The sequence below is a fragment of the Protopterus annectens genome, chromosome 8.part0 (assembly GCF_019279795.1).
Source record: "Protopterus annectens isolate FY-2018-M chromosome 8.part0, PAN1.0, whole genome shotgun sequence".
NCBI lineage: Eukaryota > Metazoa > Chordata > Ceratodontiformes > Protopteridae > Protopterus > Protopterus annectens.
Window position 1 is genome coordinate 1369704483 of NC_056741.1, and position 21637 is coordinate 1369726119.

At 34.4% G+C, this 21637-nt stretch overlaps 1 protein-coding gene across 6 annotated transcripts in view; it reads left to right on the forward strand.

Annotated features, from left to right (window-relative positions):
• CEP164 (centrosomal protein 164) overlaps positions 1-21637 on the forward strand; it is a 1424585-nt gene that overhangs the window by 771368 nt on the left and 631580 nt on the right. For all 6 annotated transcript variants that reach the window (XM_044080950.1, XM_044080952.1, XM_044080951.1 and 3 more), the window contains one exon: positions 19984-20127. In XM_044080950.1, coding sequence (XP_043936885.1) covers positions 19984-20127 — 144 coding nt within the window. The remainder of the gene's footprint in view (positions 1-19983; positions 20128-21637) is intronic.

Below are 21637 nucleotides of genomic sequence, written 5' to 3' on the forward strand. Positions count from 1 at the left end.
GTACAGAAGATTAAAGTGAGACATGTCATAAATGGAATAACAGTACTTGTCTCCTCTCTTGAGTTGAATGCGTAAGCTAAAAGCTGATAATGCTATAACATTTCTTGGAGTGAATGTTAGGTCAGTTGCTGGAAAAACAGATTTGGAGCAATCCACTGCTGTCTGCTGCTACCAGAAATACACACGTGACTGACTGTCTTCATGATGACTTGGCCATTTAGCAGTTTAGGCTGAATGATTCCATGAAAAAATATATTTGTTTTTATTTTCCATTGACGTTGCAACTTCTGGAATATGAAAACAAATGGGTTATAGACTGATGGGGCTTTAAAAAGCAGCATATTGTGTCTGCTATGATACCTTACCAGAGAGTCATGATATGCGAGTTTTAATGCTGTTCCTACGATGAACTGACACACTATTGATTATTGTTCTGTACCCCGACCTTTTTTTGAAACTAGAGTTTTCAGATAAATTGTAGGGGAAGAAGAGCCAGATAAGTCAGTGTTTGCTGTAGATGCTCTGTGTGTAATGATGCAACAGTTTGTCATTGAGAGAGAGTGTAGCTTCCTGCTTTGTGATGTATGAGTTTGACTTTCAGTGCAGTTGACCATTATGGAAATTAGATTTTTGCTAGTCCAAAAAAAAAAGAAAGAAAAGAAAAAAGTGAAAAATAAAATGAACCCTTGCAAAAAATGAGATTTCTGCCAGAACAGGAAAGCAACAGGCAAACACCATTTTACTTTAACAATGAAGTATGCCTTCACAGCGACTGCAAGATAAAACTTTTGCATTAATAATTATATAAATGAGTCAAGTATTTTACCTAGACTAATACCAGACAAATGTATATAAACAGGTAAGATAATATGCTATTTTTGTTTGCACTCTGTAACAGACAATAAGATAGGTTTCATTTGCATTTAGGAAAGTGAAATTGCTTTTTTGTGAAACTCAGACTGATGAAACAGATGCTGTAGAAAGTATGTAATTGCTGACAGGCAGCTTGGCTGATGACATTCTTTAGATCTTCAAAAATACTTCTATAGATTTTCAGTGTTGCTCAAAAACATGCTTTTTTAGACATTTATTTTATTCTCACTATTCTACTATATGCATGTCAAAATGCATGTACTGCATTAAAATTCCAGATTAAAAACTTCAGTGTCACATACAGTGCAATAATGGTATCATGTTGTTCTAGGATATTTCAGCAGCGATATTGTTAAAGACAGATATAATTGTTTGTGTATAGACAGTGTTTGAGATCAGCTTTCTTAAAGACTTGACTATGTGGTATATAGATAGATTTTATCAGGTTATACCAGCAGAAAATTGTGATTTTTATTTTGTACATATAAATAAGCGCTGAACTTGTCATTGTGAATTTACAAACTGGATTGATTTTTGGTCCTAGAAAACAAGACACAATATTTAATGGTACATATTTCACTGAATATGAATACATTATATGAGTTTTAGGGTAATTTTACACAGTACAAAGGGGCAGTCATTGACTGAAAGAGTGAACATATGTCTCAAACAAATAAACACACACACATGCACACTCACAAGCTTACACTGTAAGAGACTTGCAAAACTTCATACATTTGACAATTTTTAAACTAAAGTATTGTATGTTATACTGTGAAGCATAACATTTATTCAGTTTTAAAGTAGACAGCTGAATCTTTGTAATTTTAGAAATGCATTGATTGATTTTCCTGCTATGATTAATGTGGATATCATGGGTTCCGTACTAGATCGCATTTTCACTAATTCGAAATAGTGCATGAAATGCTCACTGCAGCAAAAGTGCACTTAATCGAAAGTGCACTTATGCGAATTTCAGTACAACGAATGGGTGTTGTACTGAACTTCCGTGCAGTACTCACAGACCTTAGGGTTAGGGCACAGATCATACGGGCTGTCCCCTTACCATGACCCGTGCCCTAACCCTAAGGTCCGTAATGACTGCAGCGCAGTGAAGGACATAGCAATGTCCTCCACTATGGTGCGATAGTCACGAACCTTAGGGTTAGGGCATGGGTTAGGATATGGGGATAGCTTTACTAACTATCCTCTTACCCTAACCCGTGGCCTAACTCTAAGGTCCATAACTATCGCACCATAGTGGAGGACATAGCTTGTTTTTTATGTCCTCCACTGTGCTGCGGTGTTTTCGGTGAAGTGCACTTACGCAAAAGTTCACTTTCGTTAAAGTGAACTTTCGCAGAAGTGAGGCTTCCTATTACAAGTTCGAAGTAGTGAACTTTCATTCTTGTAATAGGAATCCGGATGTCACATAGCAACTTACAAGTACTTACTAAATTTTGTCTGTGTGGTTACACAAATGATCGTAATTTCTTATGATTTGTTATGGCTTTTGAACCCATTATAAGAGGGGTTTACATATGTTGTAACATGTGCTTCTTTGATCTCATAGGCATCACAAATAATATTTTTTGACAATGACAGTCCAAGATTACTAATAATGTGGTAACGCTTTTAGACAAAATGACAACATGGGTGCTTACTAGATCTTAAAGGTAAAAGAATCTACAGATGACTAGTTCATTGTGCTAATACAGTCTAGGAACCAGCATTAGTTATTGCTAACGGTAAAAAACAAAGTTCTTGCATTTGTTTTTTTTTTTAAGGGGCCACAACAAAGAAGGAAACCAAGAATCCAAATGTTTTCAAAATAGACATTGTTGCAGTTTTTTTGTTGCAAAAGTAAAACTTATATTTAGTAGATTATGAAACAGCATGTTGTATCTCCATATGTTCTGCATTAGCTAAAATCTTACTACTAAATGGATATGCACACCCCACTCCCCAACTTAAATTTCTCCTGTACCCACCAACCTTTCCACTCTCTCTGCAACAACTACTTCTATAATTCATCTCACTGCGATATTCTCCTATTGCACCCAATCCCCTCTCTTACTCAAACTATTACCCTAACTTACTAAAAAAAAAAAAAAAAAAAAAAAATCACATATACTTAGCATATGTCTGTATTCAAGAATGTCATGTTATTGTATTGTATGCTATTTTCTCTGTGAATTTATTATAATGTGACCACATAATTGTATTGTAGACTGCATATTCTCAAGAACTGATTCTATATTCTATTTCTATGTAACTGTTCCTTGGAGCTTTTCTCCCCAGGCCTCCACAGAAAAAGGGCTCTTCGTGGTGCAGTGGACTTCCCCAGTTATCAAACTGAAATAAATCAATACATAAATCATCAAAAAGAAATTTCATAGTTTAACTACATGTAATATACTGATGTTTTGCAGGACATTTTAACTAAGGAAAAAACAAAACACAAAGACTAGGAGCTTTGTAAACTGTAATGTGTTCGAGTCACTTTGTAAAATGTAATCTGTTCCATTAAGTTTGTAAATTATAGTGCACCAGTCATTGAAATTGATTTTAAGTACATTCAGGTTAATATAATGATAAACAAGATGGTTAAAGTAGTATCCATGAGTGTGGTGAGGAAAATGTATAAATACAGTTTTGATCCCATTTATAGCTACGACTAAAGAAACTCATTAGAATGACAAATCTTTTTCAAAGTTTAGAAGACAGAAGATATTCCTGATAGTTTGACTTAGTTAAGACCTACATAAGTAGATAAAGACAAGTTGTAGTAGTGCTTACATTGAGAAACACAAAGTACTTTATGTGTTCATTAAAATGTCAGATTTAAGTTTAATGGTGCTATTGAAAAGTTTTAAGTTCAACTCCTGACTGGCTAGCCAAGGCTAATCTGACACATACAAAGCCAGATAAATTATTTACATAGTAAAATTGAATCTGTGACACCTTAATTTAAAGTTTAGGTCAGGAAACTACAAATAAGTGCTTATACAACAATTCTTAGGGAGCAAATCAACTTGATTCTAAGAACGATTCTAACACTAGGGGGTTATGGCCATTAGCCTAGTACACACCTATGAACCTATATGGAAACCTTTTCTTTTGCAGTGGGTGGTAACCAATATGCTTTAATAATCTGTGATACATTTTTAAATGGGTTAAAGTTATTGCCACTTGTAAATTGTGCAGTTTGACTTTAACCACATTTGTATATCTATTTTTCACAATGAAAGTGAGTTTTGCTAAAGTTGCAAAGGACAGCAAAGAATTACTTTTTATGAGACAAATTGGAATTAAACGTATATTGTATGTTAGTCTCAAATACTGTTGCGATTAAAATGAGGGAAAATAAGTACAAATGAGTAAAAAATGGGAATGAGTTTATTATTAAAAGGACTGACACACACATTCCTCAACTGTTGTACTTTACACATAGATTCAGCCTTGTTCCTTCTAAACTTAGTGACTGCTTTCACTAAATTAGACTTGCTTAAGAGTGCATGCTTTGCTATGTGGTTTAGTATTGCAAGAGCTTTTAAACCAAAAATGAAAGGTGGGTGTTTCTTTTTCTGACCCTCTGTTATGATTTTTAAAAGCCCCAGTTATGATTTTAATCTTCAGTTGCTGAAAGGTATGAGCATAGAACTAGTTAATAATAGATTATAACTTGGCAAAACATATTTTAACTTAGTGAATTCTGAAGAGCAGCCTTTGAATTTGGATTTATGAAAACTACATTCTAAAAGTATTTTATTATCATTAGGAAGACTGACCACGTCAGGATTTGAAAGTTCTGTTTCTAGTTATTTTATTCACCACAAGCATGAATGTTAAAAGAAGTTATTGCATGGAATTATGACCTGCATATTATTTGATGTGATAAATTAGATTCTTCACATGGTACCCATTTTATTTTTGATTACTGTGTATTATGCTTGACTGTATTAAGCACATTGATTTGCTTTAATACCTGTATAGATGACACAATCCTAACTGTCAGATTAGTGTCTCAGATTTAACATCGGACAAGTGTATCTTACTAAAAACAAGATTTAGCAGTTGATGTAAAATTTAAAATGCCATTTGATTGTAAAACAGCAACCAAAGACTGGTTTACGAGATTATTTAAAAGATGATAAAGATCAATGTATTTTTCTAGTCCTCTAGCCTACTGCTCAATATAGCAAAGAATACCAATGATAAATTCATGTGATAACTTTATATCCCTAATTAAAAATGAAAATTTGTTATGATATGTAAACACATTTGAGGAGAAAATATTAGTATATTGATATGTTATGATTGTATGTGGTCAAGTAATTTGTATCTGTCTGTTTAAATTGATTTTACATGCATTTTACAAAAGATGTATATTGAAATTAGGCAGGAGAAGTAATTAAGTATTCTGTACAGAACAAGTTTCTGCTGGCTAGACGCAGGTTAAAGACTACTGAAAGAATGCAGACGTAAGCTCATTAGAAAGTTCAAGTTTGAAGTAGTGCATCTCAACCCAAATTTTATCTGGATAGTAACATAGACATATGTCATAAGGGAAAAGTAGAAATGACATATGACAAAAGTCAGGAATTCTACCTTCCTGACTCTTGAGAGGGAGCACATGGCAAGTTATATGTAAATTTACTAAAAAAACTAAGCTTTAGATATGTTTATGATGATTAGGGGAACCTCACTGTACACATTTTACAGTAGTGTAAACACTAGTTAGATCATCAGTAGGCTGCGCCTTAATTAGAACATGTATTACTTTAGTTTTTTGCTTGTAAATGCAGTGTTTTGTGCCATCTTGTAATACCTGTATAATGCCTTCATTAGTCGTTACAGCTATGTATGTTAAATTGCATTACATAGTAAAATCCTCTGTTTTTTAGTAGTTACCCTAGTGATTATTGTCATATAGACAAGAGATGGTAGCAGCACATGGAATTTGTTACAGAATATAAATGAAAAGGTAGTGGAAGCAAACCACTATAGGGCATTGACATTATTGCAAATTTTAAATAATAGCTTGACTCTATTGCCATGACGTATATCTTTTTATCTCATTTTTTTCAATTTAAACTCACATGAAAACAATGTTGGGGTTCATTTTGTCAGCGATGGGTGCTGACTTCATTTCACAATGGACTCTTGGAGTATGGTAGGAGAGAGTGAAGTAGGAGTTAGCTTGTACCATGTAATCCATAGTGTGAACATTAAGCCCGAGAAGGGATAATAGTTTTCACAGTTTAAAGGCTACATGTATTTCACTCATGCCTATTATTTACTCATTTGTATTTTCCTTAATGTATACAACACTGTTTTTCTTTGGCATGCTGTATAACAGCATCTGTCCTGCTGAATGACTTTGTACATTACTTTAACTGTAACAAACCCCTTGTACATGTGAATCTGAAATGTTTCTTATGGATTTATTTCCTCAATGTTTTGGTTTGTATATTTTGTAAAATGCTTGTTTTTATCTGCAAGTCCGCACTCTAAATTTATATATTTATTGCTGTTTGTTTTCTACTGCGGTGGTGGTGCTGAGGTAGCGTTGTCGCCTCACAGTAAGACGTTGTCCTGTTCGATTCTCAACTAGAGCATCGTCTGTGTGGAGACATGCATGAATGGGCGTACCTTCGTTGAAGGTTATGCGGCAGGGCCGGCAACTCGGCATGTAAAAATCTACTGCCAAACATTAGCGAACTGGAGTTCCGCCGTGGTGACCCCTAACCGGGAAAAGCCGAAAGACACAGCAACAACAAGAATTGCTGTTTGTTTTCTGGGGTAGTACACTGGTCAGTAGTGACTATTTACACAGGTACAGCCCAGGTGAATGAACAGTAGGTGTACAATGACTCACTTTACAACAAAGAAGAGACATAACATTTTACATATTGAAGTTATTTACTTGTGATGGAAGGCATCTATGCAACTGCTGTCAGACGTGCCACTAATACATTGATAAGTGTCTGCTTTTTTGGAACGTGAAGACCACTTTGTGTTTAAATGCCCTGAGAATGGGAATCACTCATCTTGACCGGGGAAGGAGATCTTTTGATAAAATTCACTTTACTTTTATGAAAGGAAGAGTCAGAAACTGACTTGGGAAATACCTGGACTAAAAATTCCTTTTATTGTTGAATATTGACTTTCTGAATTATTAAGAAACTGCTATAAACTGAAGAAAATAATACAAAAGTGACAAAAGTAGTAGAAATACATGACATATTCTTTACAAAGGCGAGAAGAGAATTTTAGTACTGTTATGCAATATGCAAGTCAGTAAGGACTTTGCCTGTTGTCTTAATAACAAAAATATGTTATAATGGATTTTGTCAGATTTAGTTGTTCTATGACTCCTGACCCAAGTTAAACATCATTTAGACCTTTGTGAATATTTAGTATAAGTTTCTTGTGCCACAGGATTATAAGGATTTGGCTGGATCTGTGTTCCTACAGGATAGTCAGTATAGCTGTAGTCTGAACTTTATCCTGGGATTGAAAGACTTCTGAATTGGAGTTGAGCACTACAAAGCACCAAAAAGGGTTCCTGTAAAAGAAGGATAAGAATCCTGTTGCTGCCTAATGTTATACCAGTGTATGTGCTTCAACTCTGGTGTTTTTTCTCTGCTTATGTAGTCTGCCTAGTGTTGTGCCCCTCTGTGTGTTGCTAGCAGCCTGCCCCCATTCCTCATATTCTCCCTCTTCTCTCTTTCAGCTGCAATTACCTTGGTCTGCCACTAGGTGGTAGTTTAAAACCTTCCTTCCCCAACCATAACCTCAAGTGCTCTAGGATTGAGGTAGGCTTTCCCCACTGTACTTAGTGTTTAGCATTCACTCAGTAGCTCACTCTTTGCATTTGATTACAGTTCACTTTTACCCCAATAACCTTTGTTTTCCAGCCTTCCCTTACCTGTGCTCACTTATTTCCTTACTGCTAAACTTCCAATTTCACTGATTGTTCTTGTAAGCTTCCTCCTCTCTCAGCTCTTCCAACGACGTTTGCCCTGCGGGCTCACTCTGCTCCCCTACCCTGCCCCCAATTCCCACCCGTCCCCAGCACATCTACATTTATAGTTCTCTAACCACTCCCACATAAATCCCGCCTATCGACTAGGTCCCTCCCTCCACACCCTATCACTATCCTAGGCCTATTGTCTTACACCCACCCAATGCCCACTGCTTGACTCATCCTCCACCCTGCAACATCCCTGTCTATACATCCTCACACAAACCATTGTAACTACGCCTGTCATATTTATTAACTGTCTCTTCCTACATATCCCTCTGACTTAACTCGCATCTGTCACCTACCATGCAAACAAAAGCTGCTTATGCTCTACTACCCTCATTTCAAAGCATAATCCGCTTCTACCTACTCTACCTTACTAGTCTCCCACAGTTTCAGTACTCTCCTCCCTTTCACGCAACTACATTTTATATTAAAAAAGATTCTTCCTCTACAACCCAAGCCTCCTCCCAACTCTACAAACATAATGAATCTTTTCTATTTCAAAGGAAGCTCTTCCTTACTCCTAGTAAACCACTCCCCATACCCACCAAGCTAATCTCATTAGGTTCCAATACCCACACCTGTGACCCATTAGAACATAGATACGTATCTATTCTCTACTCAAAATTAGTCACCCTCCTCCTCCGCTCCGGAGACATACACCCTAACCCAGGGCCTTCACACAACTCCACCTCCAAACCAAATTCACATAGCTCTCCCCTCCCCCACAAATCTCTTCTCCTTGCTACACTTAATGCCAGGAGCCTTTGTAATAAAATACCTGCCTTTCATGCCTGGATCTCCCACAACAAACCTGATATTCTCTCTATCACAGAAACCTGGCTAAAACCACACATAAAAGATACCGAAATTACACCCCCTAACTATAAACTTATAAGAAGTGACAGATCCCAAAAGAAAGGTGGAGGAGTAGCCTTACTCTTCTCCTCCTCCTTAACAGTGACACCCTATACTAAGCCCATACCCTCATTTGACACTGCCAAGCTAACCTTCGCCCTTATCAAAGTAAACAACAATAAAACTTTATGCATTGCCACCCTGTACATATACCACCTTGTAACAATATCCCTATTCTGGATGATATTCTTGCCTGGTTCACCTCCAACATAAACAATGAGACAATAATCCTAGATGATGTCAACATTAACTGGTCCTCCATTGACTCATCTACCCCTTCTCAAAGTATCAACCTATATCAATTCACTCAGCTAACCAAATCCCCTACTAGACCAAATAAAGATTACACCACAGGTAGCATCCTTGACAGCATCAACCTATATCAATTCACTCAGCTAACCAAATCCCCTACTAGACCAAATAAAGATTACACCACAGGTAGCATCCTTGACTGGATACTAGTCTCTCACCCAAACTGAATTTCTGATAGTGGTACTCTCCCTAACCCCCTTAGTGACCATCTCCCTGCCTACATACGCCATTCCCCTTCCACCCTCCTCCTTCAGCACAAACAAATTACTACCCGCAACATGCAAAACTTCAACCCCCTACTTTTCTCTAATGCCTTAAAACAAATAGACTGGAACCCTCTAAAGTCCCTCCCTTAAGATGCCGCTGTCTCACTATTCAGTAGAATTTTCACCGATATACTTAACCACTTCGCCCCCTGTAGAACCAAAAGACTCCAATCCAGAACAGCCCTGTGGCTAACCAAAGACACAAAACTACTTATGCATCGCCGAGATAAAACCTAGAAATACTATCAAAAAAGCAAAACTAACTCTCTTGCCGAATGCAGGCTACTGCAAAATCAATTAAAAAAAAAATAAATAGCCACTGACCGTAAATCCTACTGCCTTAAACTTCAAAATATTCATAAAACCAACCCCAAAAAGTTTTGGAGTAGTATTGCAACAATATTATCCCCAGGTAAAAAAGCGAACCCTTGCCCTGACCCAGACGCACCTGACCTCCACCTAACTACCCAATTAAACTCCGTTTTCATTGATTCCATAGGCAAACTCACCTCCTCTTTCCCTAACAATACCCCACCAACATAACTGAAACCAAAAATTCAATCTCCAATAACTCTTTTTTTTTTCAAAACAGGTTTATTGTTTTAACATACAAGAGAAATATCATAGCAATTTTATACAAGTAATTAAAAATAGATATGATTATAACATTCAACAAAACAACTAAAGTATTTACAAAGACATCCACTACAATCAGATCAATTAATTAAACTAAAATACCATGCTATTGAAATTAGGATTTTTTTAACAAATTTTGTAAATTATCCCATACAATATAATAAGATGTTTTTCTAGTTGTTCTTGACCTAATTGTGTTTATTTCCATATGGCACACTATATTCATAACATTTTTAAATTCATTGAACGAAGGAGGTGTATCTGAAATCCAATTTCTGGTTATTATTTTCCTAGCCACTGCTAGAATAGACCATAACAAGGGAAGCTTAACCTTTTTAACACTTTGAGGTACAGGTGTGTTGAATAATATAAGAGATTTAGAAATAATGAAATTATCTGTAAAAAGAGCCTGCAAAAATTCATTAATTGACTTCCAGTATTCTTTCAATTTTATACAGTCATAAAACATATGGGCCCATTCAGCATTAATTTCTACATTACATCTCTTACATAAATTATCTTTATTATTTATTTTATTCATCATCAAAGGTGTATAAAAAGATCTATGTAAAAATTTCCATGTATAAAGTCTCCAGACAATGGAAGACGTAGTTCTATAGGCAGATTCCAATATATATTGTTTATCTTGTTGATTTGGTGGGTCCCCATTAAAAGAAGTGAAATAATTCCAGTATGTATCTACACTGTAAAAAGTTTCTTGTCTGATAATTTTATGTATGTATGAAAGTTTACCTTTATCAGAAACTTTATGTTGTAAATTTAATATCAAGTAATCAATCAGTGTTGGAATAGATTCTTTAACTGTTAGAGACATTAGATCTATTTTATTAATGAGATGTTGTCTAAAGGTCTGAACCTCTAACCAGCAAGTTTCTCTTAGATCAAATTCTTGTTTTAAGAAATCTAGATTTTTAACTTTATTATCAGATATCAACTGATACCAGTACTTTAGATCATTATCTATAGCTAAATGAGTTCCTTCAGAAGTAGATGACAAAAGCATACCCTGAGTATACATTATAGGGAACATAATAAAATTCCATTCCCTATACTTAGGGTGCATAAATATAAAGTTACGATAGCTAATAATAATATTTAATGGGTAACAAACCATATGTTTAGGTGTAATAGGTGAAGTACAAAATTCCTTTAGTAACCATAACATGGAGTTATTTACAATCCTATTTTTATGTGTTAAGGAGATTTTCATGAAGTGCATACTAATTAGCTCCCAATAATCTATCCATTTTGACATATGACTGATCTATTAATAAAGTAATAACTTTTACAATAGAAGAGATAGTATATAAATTAAAGTCTGGAAAAGAAATACCCCTTGAGACCAGCTATTAGTATGTTTCTTTAATGCAATCCTAGGTCTATTAGGTGCCCATACGAAATTTAACATTAGTGTATTCAGTTTCTTGATAATTATTTTTGTAGGTGGAAGTATTATTGATTGTATTCAGTATAAAATCTTGGGGAATATTATCATTTTAATAATTGTAAGTCTCTCCTCCATAGTAAAAAACATATTATTCCAGGTATTAAAAGATTTTGTATATTAAGAAAACAGGTATTATAATTATTATATATAATAGATTTAATATCTTTAGATAGTATTATACCTAAATAAGTTATCTGACCTGAATTGGGTACATATTTAGTAAAATCACTAATGAGAATATTTTTTCGTGTATATATAGGTAGTATTTTAGTTTTTCTTCATTGAATATTAAACCAGAAATATTTTTAAAATTCATCATTTTATCAAATAGAGACTGCATAGAAGAATTAGATCCTGCTGATGTAATTAGAACATCATCTGCAAAAAGTTGAATTTTGGATGTATTTTCATCTATTTCAAAACCCTCTATGTCAGTACTGTTTCTGATCAAATTAGCCCAAGGCTCCATTACTAAAGTGAATAATAGTGGAGAAAGTGGACATCCTTGTTTTGTACCTTTAAAAATGGGTATTTTTTGTGAAACATATGTTCCTACCTTAATATAAGCCAATGTTCCTTTGTATAAATGCTCAATTAGATTTACAAATGCATCTGAGAAATTTGTGCACTTCATTAAGGTAAACAGATAGTCCCAACTTACTGAATCAAATGCTGAACTTATATCAAGACTAATAAGTGTTAAATCTTTCTTTTTCCTATTTGCAAAATCAATTAATGTTAAAGTTCTTCTTATATTATCAAAAGTATTTCTGTTTACAATGAAGCCTGTCTGATCTATATCTATAATGCCGGGGATGATTGTCTTCAATCTATCAGCAAAAATACTCATAAACATTTTATAATCAACATTAAGTAATGAGATGGGCCGATATGAAGTACATCTAGTTGGATCTTTATTAGGTTTTAAAATTGGCAAAATAAATGTATATTGCCAAGATGGGGGGGGGGGGTTAACTCAGTTTGGGCCAAAATAAAAACCTTATGTATTATTGAATATGTACTTTTAGAAAGGATTTTATATATCTCTGGTATAATACCATCATTACCCGGTGCTTTGTTTGATTTAAGCTTATTTATTTGTGTAATAACCTCTGTATATGAAATACTTTTGTCCAATAGTTTAATCTGTTGTTTATTAAGCTTTTTATTCATGTTTGTGGTTATAAACTCCTTTATTTTATCTTTAGGTTCCATATTAATGTTATTATGGTTAATTTTGTGAAAGTGATTTCTAAATTCATCTAGTATTTCTGGTATACTAGAAACATTCTTTTTCCTTAGAGAAAATATTTCTTTGATATGGTTTTGTTTATTCAACCTTTTTGTTTTATTTTTAAGTCTATGTAAGTATTTGGGGCTTATTGAATAAGACAAAACTTGTATTTCTCTAAAGTTATTTTAACTTTATGAGTTAAAATTTATTTGTATTTCTCATTTAGTTTGTTTATTTCTTCAATAACTTTCTTGTCCATAATATTTTCTTTATTATTATGTTTATAAGAGTCTAATTTACTTTGAATATCTAACAATTCCTTACCCCAAGATTTCCTTTTATTATTATACCATCTGATACTTTGTCCATATAGATATGATTTTAAGGCATCCCAAACATAGACAATGGAGACTTCAGGAGTATTATTTATGTCTAAAAATGTTTTACTTCTGAAAGTATATATTCTTTATAGTCTTTTAGTTGAGTTAAGTATGCTGGTATCCTTTTGATCTGAACATTATGAGTATTTTTATCATGAATTCAAAAACAATTGAATTATGATCAGATATAGGACATGAAATGATTTTGGAATTAATTAGATCTGTTACCATCTGGTTAGAAATAAAGACCCTATCTATTTTTGAATCGTTTTGTATCTGTTAGAAAAAAGGTGTATGGTAATGATTTTGAATCTATCTGATTATTAATATCATTCAAATGATAAGAATTAGCAAAATCATTTAAATGTTTTGCATTAGATGTAATTCTTCTTTTCCTATGGTGGTAGTATCACTTTCATGTAGTATACAATTAAAGTCACCAGCTAAAATAATATCTCCTATAGAGAATGATATGATCTTATCAAGATGATGTTTCACTGTATTAATACCAATTCCAGGTATCCAATATACATTAATTAAAGTGTAAGTCTTCCCATTAATTTGTATTGTAACCATACAAAACATTCCTTTGTCATCCTGATAAGACTTAATGGTTTTAGGAATGGGCATACTTTTATTCCATAAAATAGCCACTCCTCTTTTTTTCTGAGTGTGCTCTGAACTAACCAATACTGTATATTTGTTTGTGGCTAGTTTATCAATATCTTTTTTCAAGAGATGGGTTTCTTGCAGGAAGACTAAGTTGGCCTTATGTAAATTAATGCGTCTTATTAGGCTTGCCCTTTTACACGGCTTATTCAATCCATTAATGTTTAAAGAAATTCCTTTTAAAGATGTCATTTTGCATTTTTAAAACTTAAGAATCTTATGATCAAAATAACAAATAACAACATAAGTAATGTTACATCTCCTCCTTTAGGTGTACCTTTAAATATAGCTGTATTTATTGAATCTCTTATGGGATTTTGTATAGGATTCAATTTTGTTTGTAGTGACAATGAGTGTACAAAATATATTGTGGATGTCAAAACTATATACATATAACAATGAACAAGTGAAAATAATGTAAGGATTAAACCTTGCATCCAGCCTGGAGTTAAAAACTCCAACTTAGAGTAGTATTTACCACTCAAGTTAACCCCCTACCCTAAGCAGCAGTACCTCAGCTACCACCTTATCAATTTAATACTGGTTTTATTTAACTTAAATTAACAGCTTTCAATTCAATTATCTAGCAAGACAAGACTACACATTTGATAAAACAGCATCATATAAACTAAAATAAACTTTTTTTTTTAAACTATTCATACTACTCTATACATCTATGTAATATAATACATTTGTATTCAAATAGCAGTCAAATAATCTTGATATTAGGAACCAAGAGGAGAGAGAGAAATAAAAGACGTGAAAGAGGGTGAGAGTGAAAGAAAGAGAGAGAGAGAGAGAAAAAAAAAAAAAAGGAAGGCATATTTACATATTAATTTATTCAAAGTATGTAAAAATAAGCTCTAACATTCATTTAAATCAAAAACTTTGGCTAATATAGTTCAGACATTACATATATTAAGATGCATCTATTTTCTGTCATGTAAATGCAGTCAACAGCTTCCAAAAAACCTTGAATTGCTTGTATATGAGCATTTTACTCATACTCATTATTGTCAATAGAATAAAATATTATATTTATAGAAATTGTTATAAATCATACTGCATAGTTATGCAAATTCTCAGAAACACTTACATTATTGTAAATAAGCCATCTGTATCTTGTATGTCTATACTACTGCTTTAAAATATATCACATGACAATTTCTTCCAGAATAGAGTTATAAAGTTATTTATGCTTGTCAATCAGATGAATTAAATGAGTTATAGTAATGTATATGTTTGGAACATAAGTTTTAACACAGATTAGTATGCTGCAGTCAAGTAGATTTTCAAAAACACTTGAATAAATGTTTCATTTTCTATGCCTTCTAAAATAAGACATTTACTTACTACAAGAAACTGCATCATTTAAAATCATTATAACTGACATATTTTATGAATTATAACATAGATATTTAAGTAATTATATAAAATAACTCACATTTAAATGTTAAAGAGTTCATTTTCCTTCACATAGTCTCATTTGCATCAGTTCTACTTCCTGGTAGAGTGTTCTTCCTGAATCTGCGATGTGTCAGTGTGATATCTGGGTCAAAGGTCAAATTGACTGCTTTCAGCTTCTCTGTGAGAATTCTGAGAGTTGAAGCTTTTGAAACAACTCGAGGACACTGTTCATGAGGTAGCCCACATCCCAGATTGTCTCCCTTAACATTTTGGGAAACTTGTTAAAAACTAGTGACAAACATTCATTTAGCAGTGTAAATGCATCTAAACATGACAAAACCTTCACGATGTATTTTACAGGTTATTACAGCCTCCATGTAAGTGAAATTAAGCCCAAAGTTATTAATAAGTAATAAAACTCAATATTTTTGTCCCAACTCAATTTTTATGCAAATCTTATTATTTACTGTGTCTATATGATCAAAAGCATTTCTATATATTAATATGAAAAAAAAATAAAGAGAAAGAATAAAGAAAAGAAAAAGAGTAGAAAATAAAATAGTGTAAAGCAGAAATAAAAAAAATGTAAGAGAAAGCTATAAGAAGTATATACAATGGAATATTACTTACTGTTTATATTAATAGAGTTAAAAATAAAACATATTATTTACTATTATTTAGTTCTAATTATTATTAGTTAAAGCATGACAGATTATTTATAAACAAGCATAAGCAGTATAATCAAGAAAGTATAATTAGGAATAACATTTGAAGAACATATAAACTTTTTACAAGGAATAAATATGTTATTATTCCATTTATCATATTTTCATTACTCTTCTCTCCCTGCCCTCCCCCACCCTTTACCCACTACATAATCTAAATAGAATGTCATTGTTTAAACAAAGAAAAGAAGAAAAGGAGAAAAAAAGAAAAAAAATGTATCAAATTACTGACCTTACTTCTCTTTTTCAGAAAGAGAAACAAATTGATTAATAGCTTGTTATTAGTTCCTCAGATATTTTGACTGGTTATGAAACAAAACATTTCTTTGCACACAGAGAATAACTTTGATTAAATCTTTTCAGAATATTTGTGGCTTTCTGGAAATGCAGGAACTATATTTAAAAGATTAATAATGAAGTAAAATGATGAGAGAAAAAGAAAAAAAACATAGAACAAATCATTTGTTTTTAGTCTCTTCTTCTCTGAAGTCTTCCACTAAGTTTCAGTTGCCAGTCTCTTTAATGAAGGACTAGCCCATTCCATTTCCTCTATTTTATCCAAAATCTTATTTTTTGATAAACAGTAAAGCAGAGTCTAAGTCATCAAAATTTTAGGACCATCAGGAAGGAAGATTTTTAGCTTGGCAGGAAACAGAAGGTATGTTTTAAACTGTGCTTTTTAAGCTCCCTTATTAGTGGCAGAAAAACTTTTCTTTTAGCTATTACCAAGGAAGAATAGTCATTGTCAAAACGCACAGTTGTCTCATTAATCTTAACAGGAGCTTTAGCCCAAGCAGATTTAAGAACCATCTCTTTATCAAAAGATGATAGAAATCTAACTATAACTGATCTAGGATAGTTTTTGTTAGAGTTAGTATTAGCTATAGATCTATGTGCTCTTTCGATACCAAAAGAGAATGCTTCTGGTAAGTCTAAAGTTTTAGGGAGCCATGTTGTTAAAAAAGAAGTAATATTGTTACCTTCAATATTTTCTGGCAGTCCAAAAATCCTAATATTATTGCGCCTAGATCTATTTTCCAGGTCATCCAGCTTTGTTTGTAAATGTGTATTTTGTTTCAGCAGAAACTCAATGTTGATGTCCTCTTCTTGGATTCTATTTTCCATGTCATTCACAGCTTCTTCTATGCCTGTCATCTGGATCTTCTGTTGTTGCAGGTCTGTGTGTAACAAGTCTATTTGTTTTGTAGTTTTTTCTATGAGGGTATCAATTTTAGTATCCATTTTATCCATCTTAGCAGTAAGTTGCTGGATTATAGTTATCAGAGACTGAAGTTCTTTCTTGATGCTGGAGTCTTGAGAACTTGTCTTACTGGAACTCATTTCAGACTGATAAACTGACAGGAAAATTTCCAAAGTGATTTCTGACAGGAATATTGTTAAAATTTCCTTTCTTTTTTAGATATAGTTCAAGAACTATATAAAACAAACATATTTAGAAAGAAAATTACTTCAAAAATTTATTTTTTAAGTAATTAATTCCTATCAGTGTAATGAAATTGGTGGAGCTGAAGAAATCTGCTGCTATCCTGTGTTCATCCTTGGCCACGCCCCTCTATCCCCAATAACTCTTGAGTCCTCCCCATTTACTCTCAAATCCATTCCTACCCACACTATAAAAAAAGCTCCTACCAAAGTTAAAACCTTGCTCAAATGCCCCACATGACATTCCTTCCAACTTTCTCAAACTAGCTGCTGATGGCATAGCCCTTCCAACCAGCATCCTAATCAGTCGCTCCATTCAGGAGTCCTACATACCGCACCTCTGGAAAAAAGCCTTCATCATCCCCCTCCACAAAGGAGGTAAAAACTGTTCAATCTCCAACTTTCGCCCTATTGCCATCATATCCCCTATCTCTAAAATACTCGAAAAATGTATTCACCTCCAACTATTACCCTACCTACTGGACAACCAACTTACTAACTCCTACCCAACATGGGTTTAGACCAGGACATAGTACCACCACTGCCGTTCTTTCCTTCCTCAAAATCATCAACTCTGCTCACGACTCTGGGAACATAGTTTCTACCCTCCTCCTTGAATTATCCAAAGCTTTCGACACTGTCTCACATGAGCTTCTGCTTTCTAAACTCTCCCATCTTAATCTCTCCTCCTCTTCTATCAAATGGTTCACTAGCTATCTTTCAGCCAAGGAACAAGCTGTAAAATGGAACTACTGTACTTCCTCTTTCCTTCACACCACAACAGGAGTACCCCAAGGCTCTATTTTGGGTCCCTTACTATTTAACATTATTATCAGTGATTTCCACTAAAAGATCCCGAATGCTAAACTGGTACAATACGCAGACGATTCCACTATCATCTGCTCTGCCAAAACTCTTCCCTTATTAATAAACCTTACTCAAGAGGCCTTCTCCTCCACTGAATCCTGCATGCTTGACCATCATCTAGCCTAAATGACTCCAAACCCAAAATAATGATCTTTACCCCTTCTAGACATACTGCTGTTGACAAAGTATCCTTCTCTATACTTAGTCTAAGTAAAACATCTATTGAAATAGTTCCCCATACAAAACTTCTGGATGTCCTTATCGATGACCAGCTAAAGTTTGACATTCACTTACAAACCAGTATTAAAAAAACTCATCAAAACTTGGAATGCTTTATCGACACAGACACTACCTGTCTCTGTCTTCTAGACAACTCCTATCTACCACCTACCCTTCCTTTTGTATGGAGCTCCCCTACTCACTAATCTCCAATCAACCCTAAAAATCATCTAAACTTTCCTCATGCTATAATAAAATTTCCAAGTTTGCCACAGGATCCAAATCCTCCACTCATCATTGTAACTCCGTCCATGCTCTAAACTGGTTGGAACTACCAGGCTACCTAAATTTCATTCAACTAACAACAGCACACAGGCTGATTCTTAAACCTTCTAACTGTCCATCACTCTCCTGTTCTGTAAGACTTCATCAGCCACACAGAACACTTTGATCCACAAATCAGAACATCTTGGAACTTTACAAGCCTTTACACACACCAGGGCAACTTCTACTATCATTCTCCCTTGCTAGATTATGGAACTCTCTTCCCCCTCACATTAGAACTACCCAGAACCTCCCTTCCTTTAAAACCCTACTTCACTCTCACCTCTCCTCCCTCTGGGAGTGCTCTGGTACCCATCCTACCTGATTCCTGATACCTATCCCTATTGTATCCTACTCTCAATCTCTGCCACTGCTTAATTTCCTTTGTCTAAAATTCCTTTGTCTAAAAAATATGTATTAAATGAGCATGAATTTATTGTTTTTGTAAATATCTTATAAGTGATTGACTCAGCTCATATATTTCAATGTTTTTATAATATTGTCTTTCTGTATATTGAATGTTAAATTGCTGCTCTTATATGCTGTACTAATACATTTCATATTGTCTTTCTGTCTGGAGCTTTTCTCCTCGGGCCTCCATTGAAAAAGGGCTACCTTGGCCCATTGGACTTTCCCGGTTAACAAACTGAAATAAATAAATAAATAAATTGCCCTACTAAGGAGCACCTGAGCATCGTTTGGCAGCAGAGTGATGCTTTGAAATGTGATGCAAAAATCAAAATTATGGTATGAAAAAACATAAACAGATACTAGATATACTGTAGGGTTTTCTGAACAATATTTTGTGGTTGTATGTGGTGGGTCAGGGCAGGAATGGATTATGATCTCTGTGTTGTTATAGTCTTCAGACCAGTAGCATGCCTGTTACATTTTGTGCAATATTTAAGAAATGCGTTTTTGCTGGTTAACTTAGGAAAGAGCTTGTATCTCTTTGGTAACTTATTATGCAGTCTGAGGTTTGTTTTCCAAGCTCAATGCTGCAGTTTAAGTATCTGTTGTCAATTTTTTGTCATTTGTGAATATTAAGGAACTGTTAATTTTAGATGATAATCTTTCAGCTATATATTGTACTTTGTAAGGTGGGTAAGAAAGCTGCATGTTAATGATAATGTTAATAATGAAGTTAACATTCTTGTATTACAGTACATGGAATATGCTGAGTTAATGTTTACAAACTGCTCTTTGTAGGAAAGAAAACAGAGGGAGAGACTTCTGCATAATCTGAGGGAAGAGAAAGTACGTCTAACACGTGTCCATGAGCAGCAACTTGCAGAACTGCGCCAAAACCTGGAACAGCGACTTCATGAACTACAGCGTCATCACAAGGAGAAGGTGGGTAAAATAAAGTGCTTTATCTGTATGTGTTCAAATGGCTTTTAGTGTAGAAGGGTAAGTATCCTAAATGTTTTTTTGCAGTCTGTGTTCTGCATGGACAGAGTAATCAAGAATTCACCCAAATGACCAATTGAAAGACTGAAACAAAATTATTTATTTGCAAGAGGACAAAGTGTACAGCACTGATGCAAAGGACTGTGCTTCTTATAGCCCTACTCCCTACTGCAATAAACTTCAAATTTACTGCACCTCAGTAAAGGAAGAGCAGCCCATCTGCACCAAACTCCTTCTTTTGTCCCATCTAATCAGATTTGTGATCAGTTTGCCAAGCATCAAAATTCAACCATTGAGATGCTTGTGTGAACAACTGATTTTCATCATTAGATCACTGGCACAATTTTATAAAGCCATGTAGGACTGTCCTGCCAAGGATACTGGATGTATGGCCAGTATACAATAGCTTTGGGGTATCTTTCAAGTGCAGATACTTCTGTTGAAGCACAAGAGTGTGCTGGTATTAAAAAGGATATACAGACACCAAAATTTAGAACTTTCCTGCCATTGGTGAGTTGAGTCATACATCCAGTCAATGCTGCATCTTAAGTGTCTGCAGTCAGCTCACAATTCAACTTTGTGAGCAGATAAGTATTCCGAAGGGGACCTTCCTTTACTTTTACCTAAAAAGTATTGTCAGTTTTTTCTCTCATGTCTGTCAAAAGGGAGAAATTTGCTTGTGGTAGACAGATCCCATACAAAGACTCTGAAATGGCCTGTATCATCTGTCTTGGGGGAATCACCCAATGTTCATTTGTGCATTATTTGTTTATTATTTGCCCCGAAAACTATTTGAAGTTGGCTGAATAGCCTCAATCTCTCTTTAAAAAGAGACATGTTAAGGCTCTTATTTGGACTTCCATGACTACTGGCTTTTCTTTGTCATCAGGCGCCCCCCTTCAATCTAAGAAAAGCAAAAAGGGAAAAAAGGACTGTCAACTTCAACCTCTCTTCCCCTGGTCTGGGACAGATGTGCCTGCTGTGGTAGTCTCTTGCCATCAGACCTTCATTTTGATCTTTCTACCCATATTGTAATGTTTCATGCAAAGTAATTAATGGTAGATAAGTCAGGCGTGACCCATAAGATCAGACTTTAGGCATCAACTGAGGAGGGAGAACATTGTTTTCTAGTGACTGAAGAGACTGACAGCAGGATCCCTCATGGAGGTCTTAATGTCCTACACCACCAGAAACGTTAGGCTTTAATCAACTAGGCAAAAACCCTCAGAAAGCAAACATCTTTCACCCCCTTCCATTCCATCTAGTGTAAACTATGTGTGGTGCAGATTTGCAAAACGACTTTTTAGGGCTTTTCAGTCTTTGCAAGCCCCTAATCCAGGTGCCTCCCATTCTGACAGGAAAAGGTCTCCATCTTCTTCTAAGGAAGAAATGCTGTGAGTGAGAAGAAGACGGGCTAGGTCATGCATCTGAACACTCCTATCTAGGACCATAT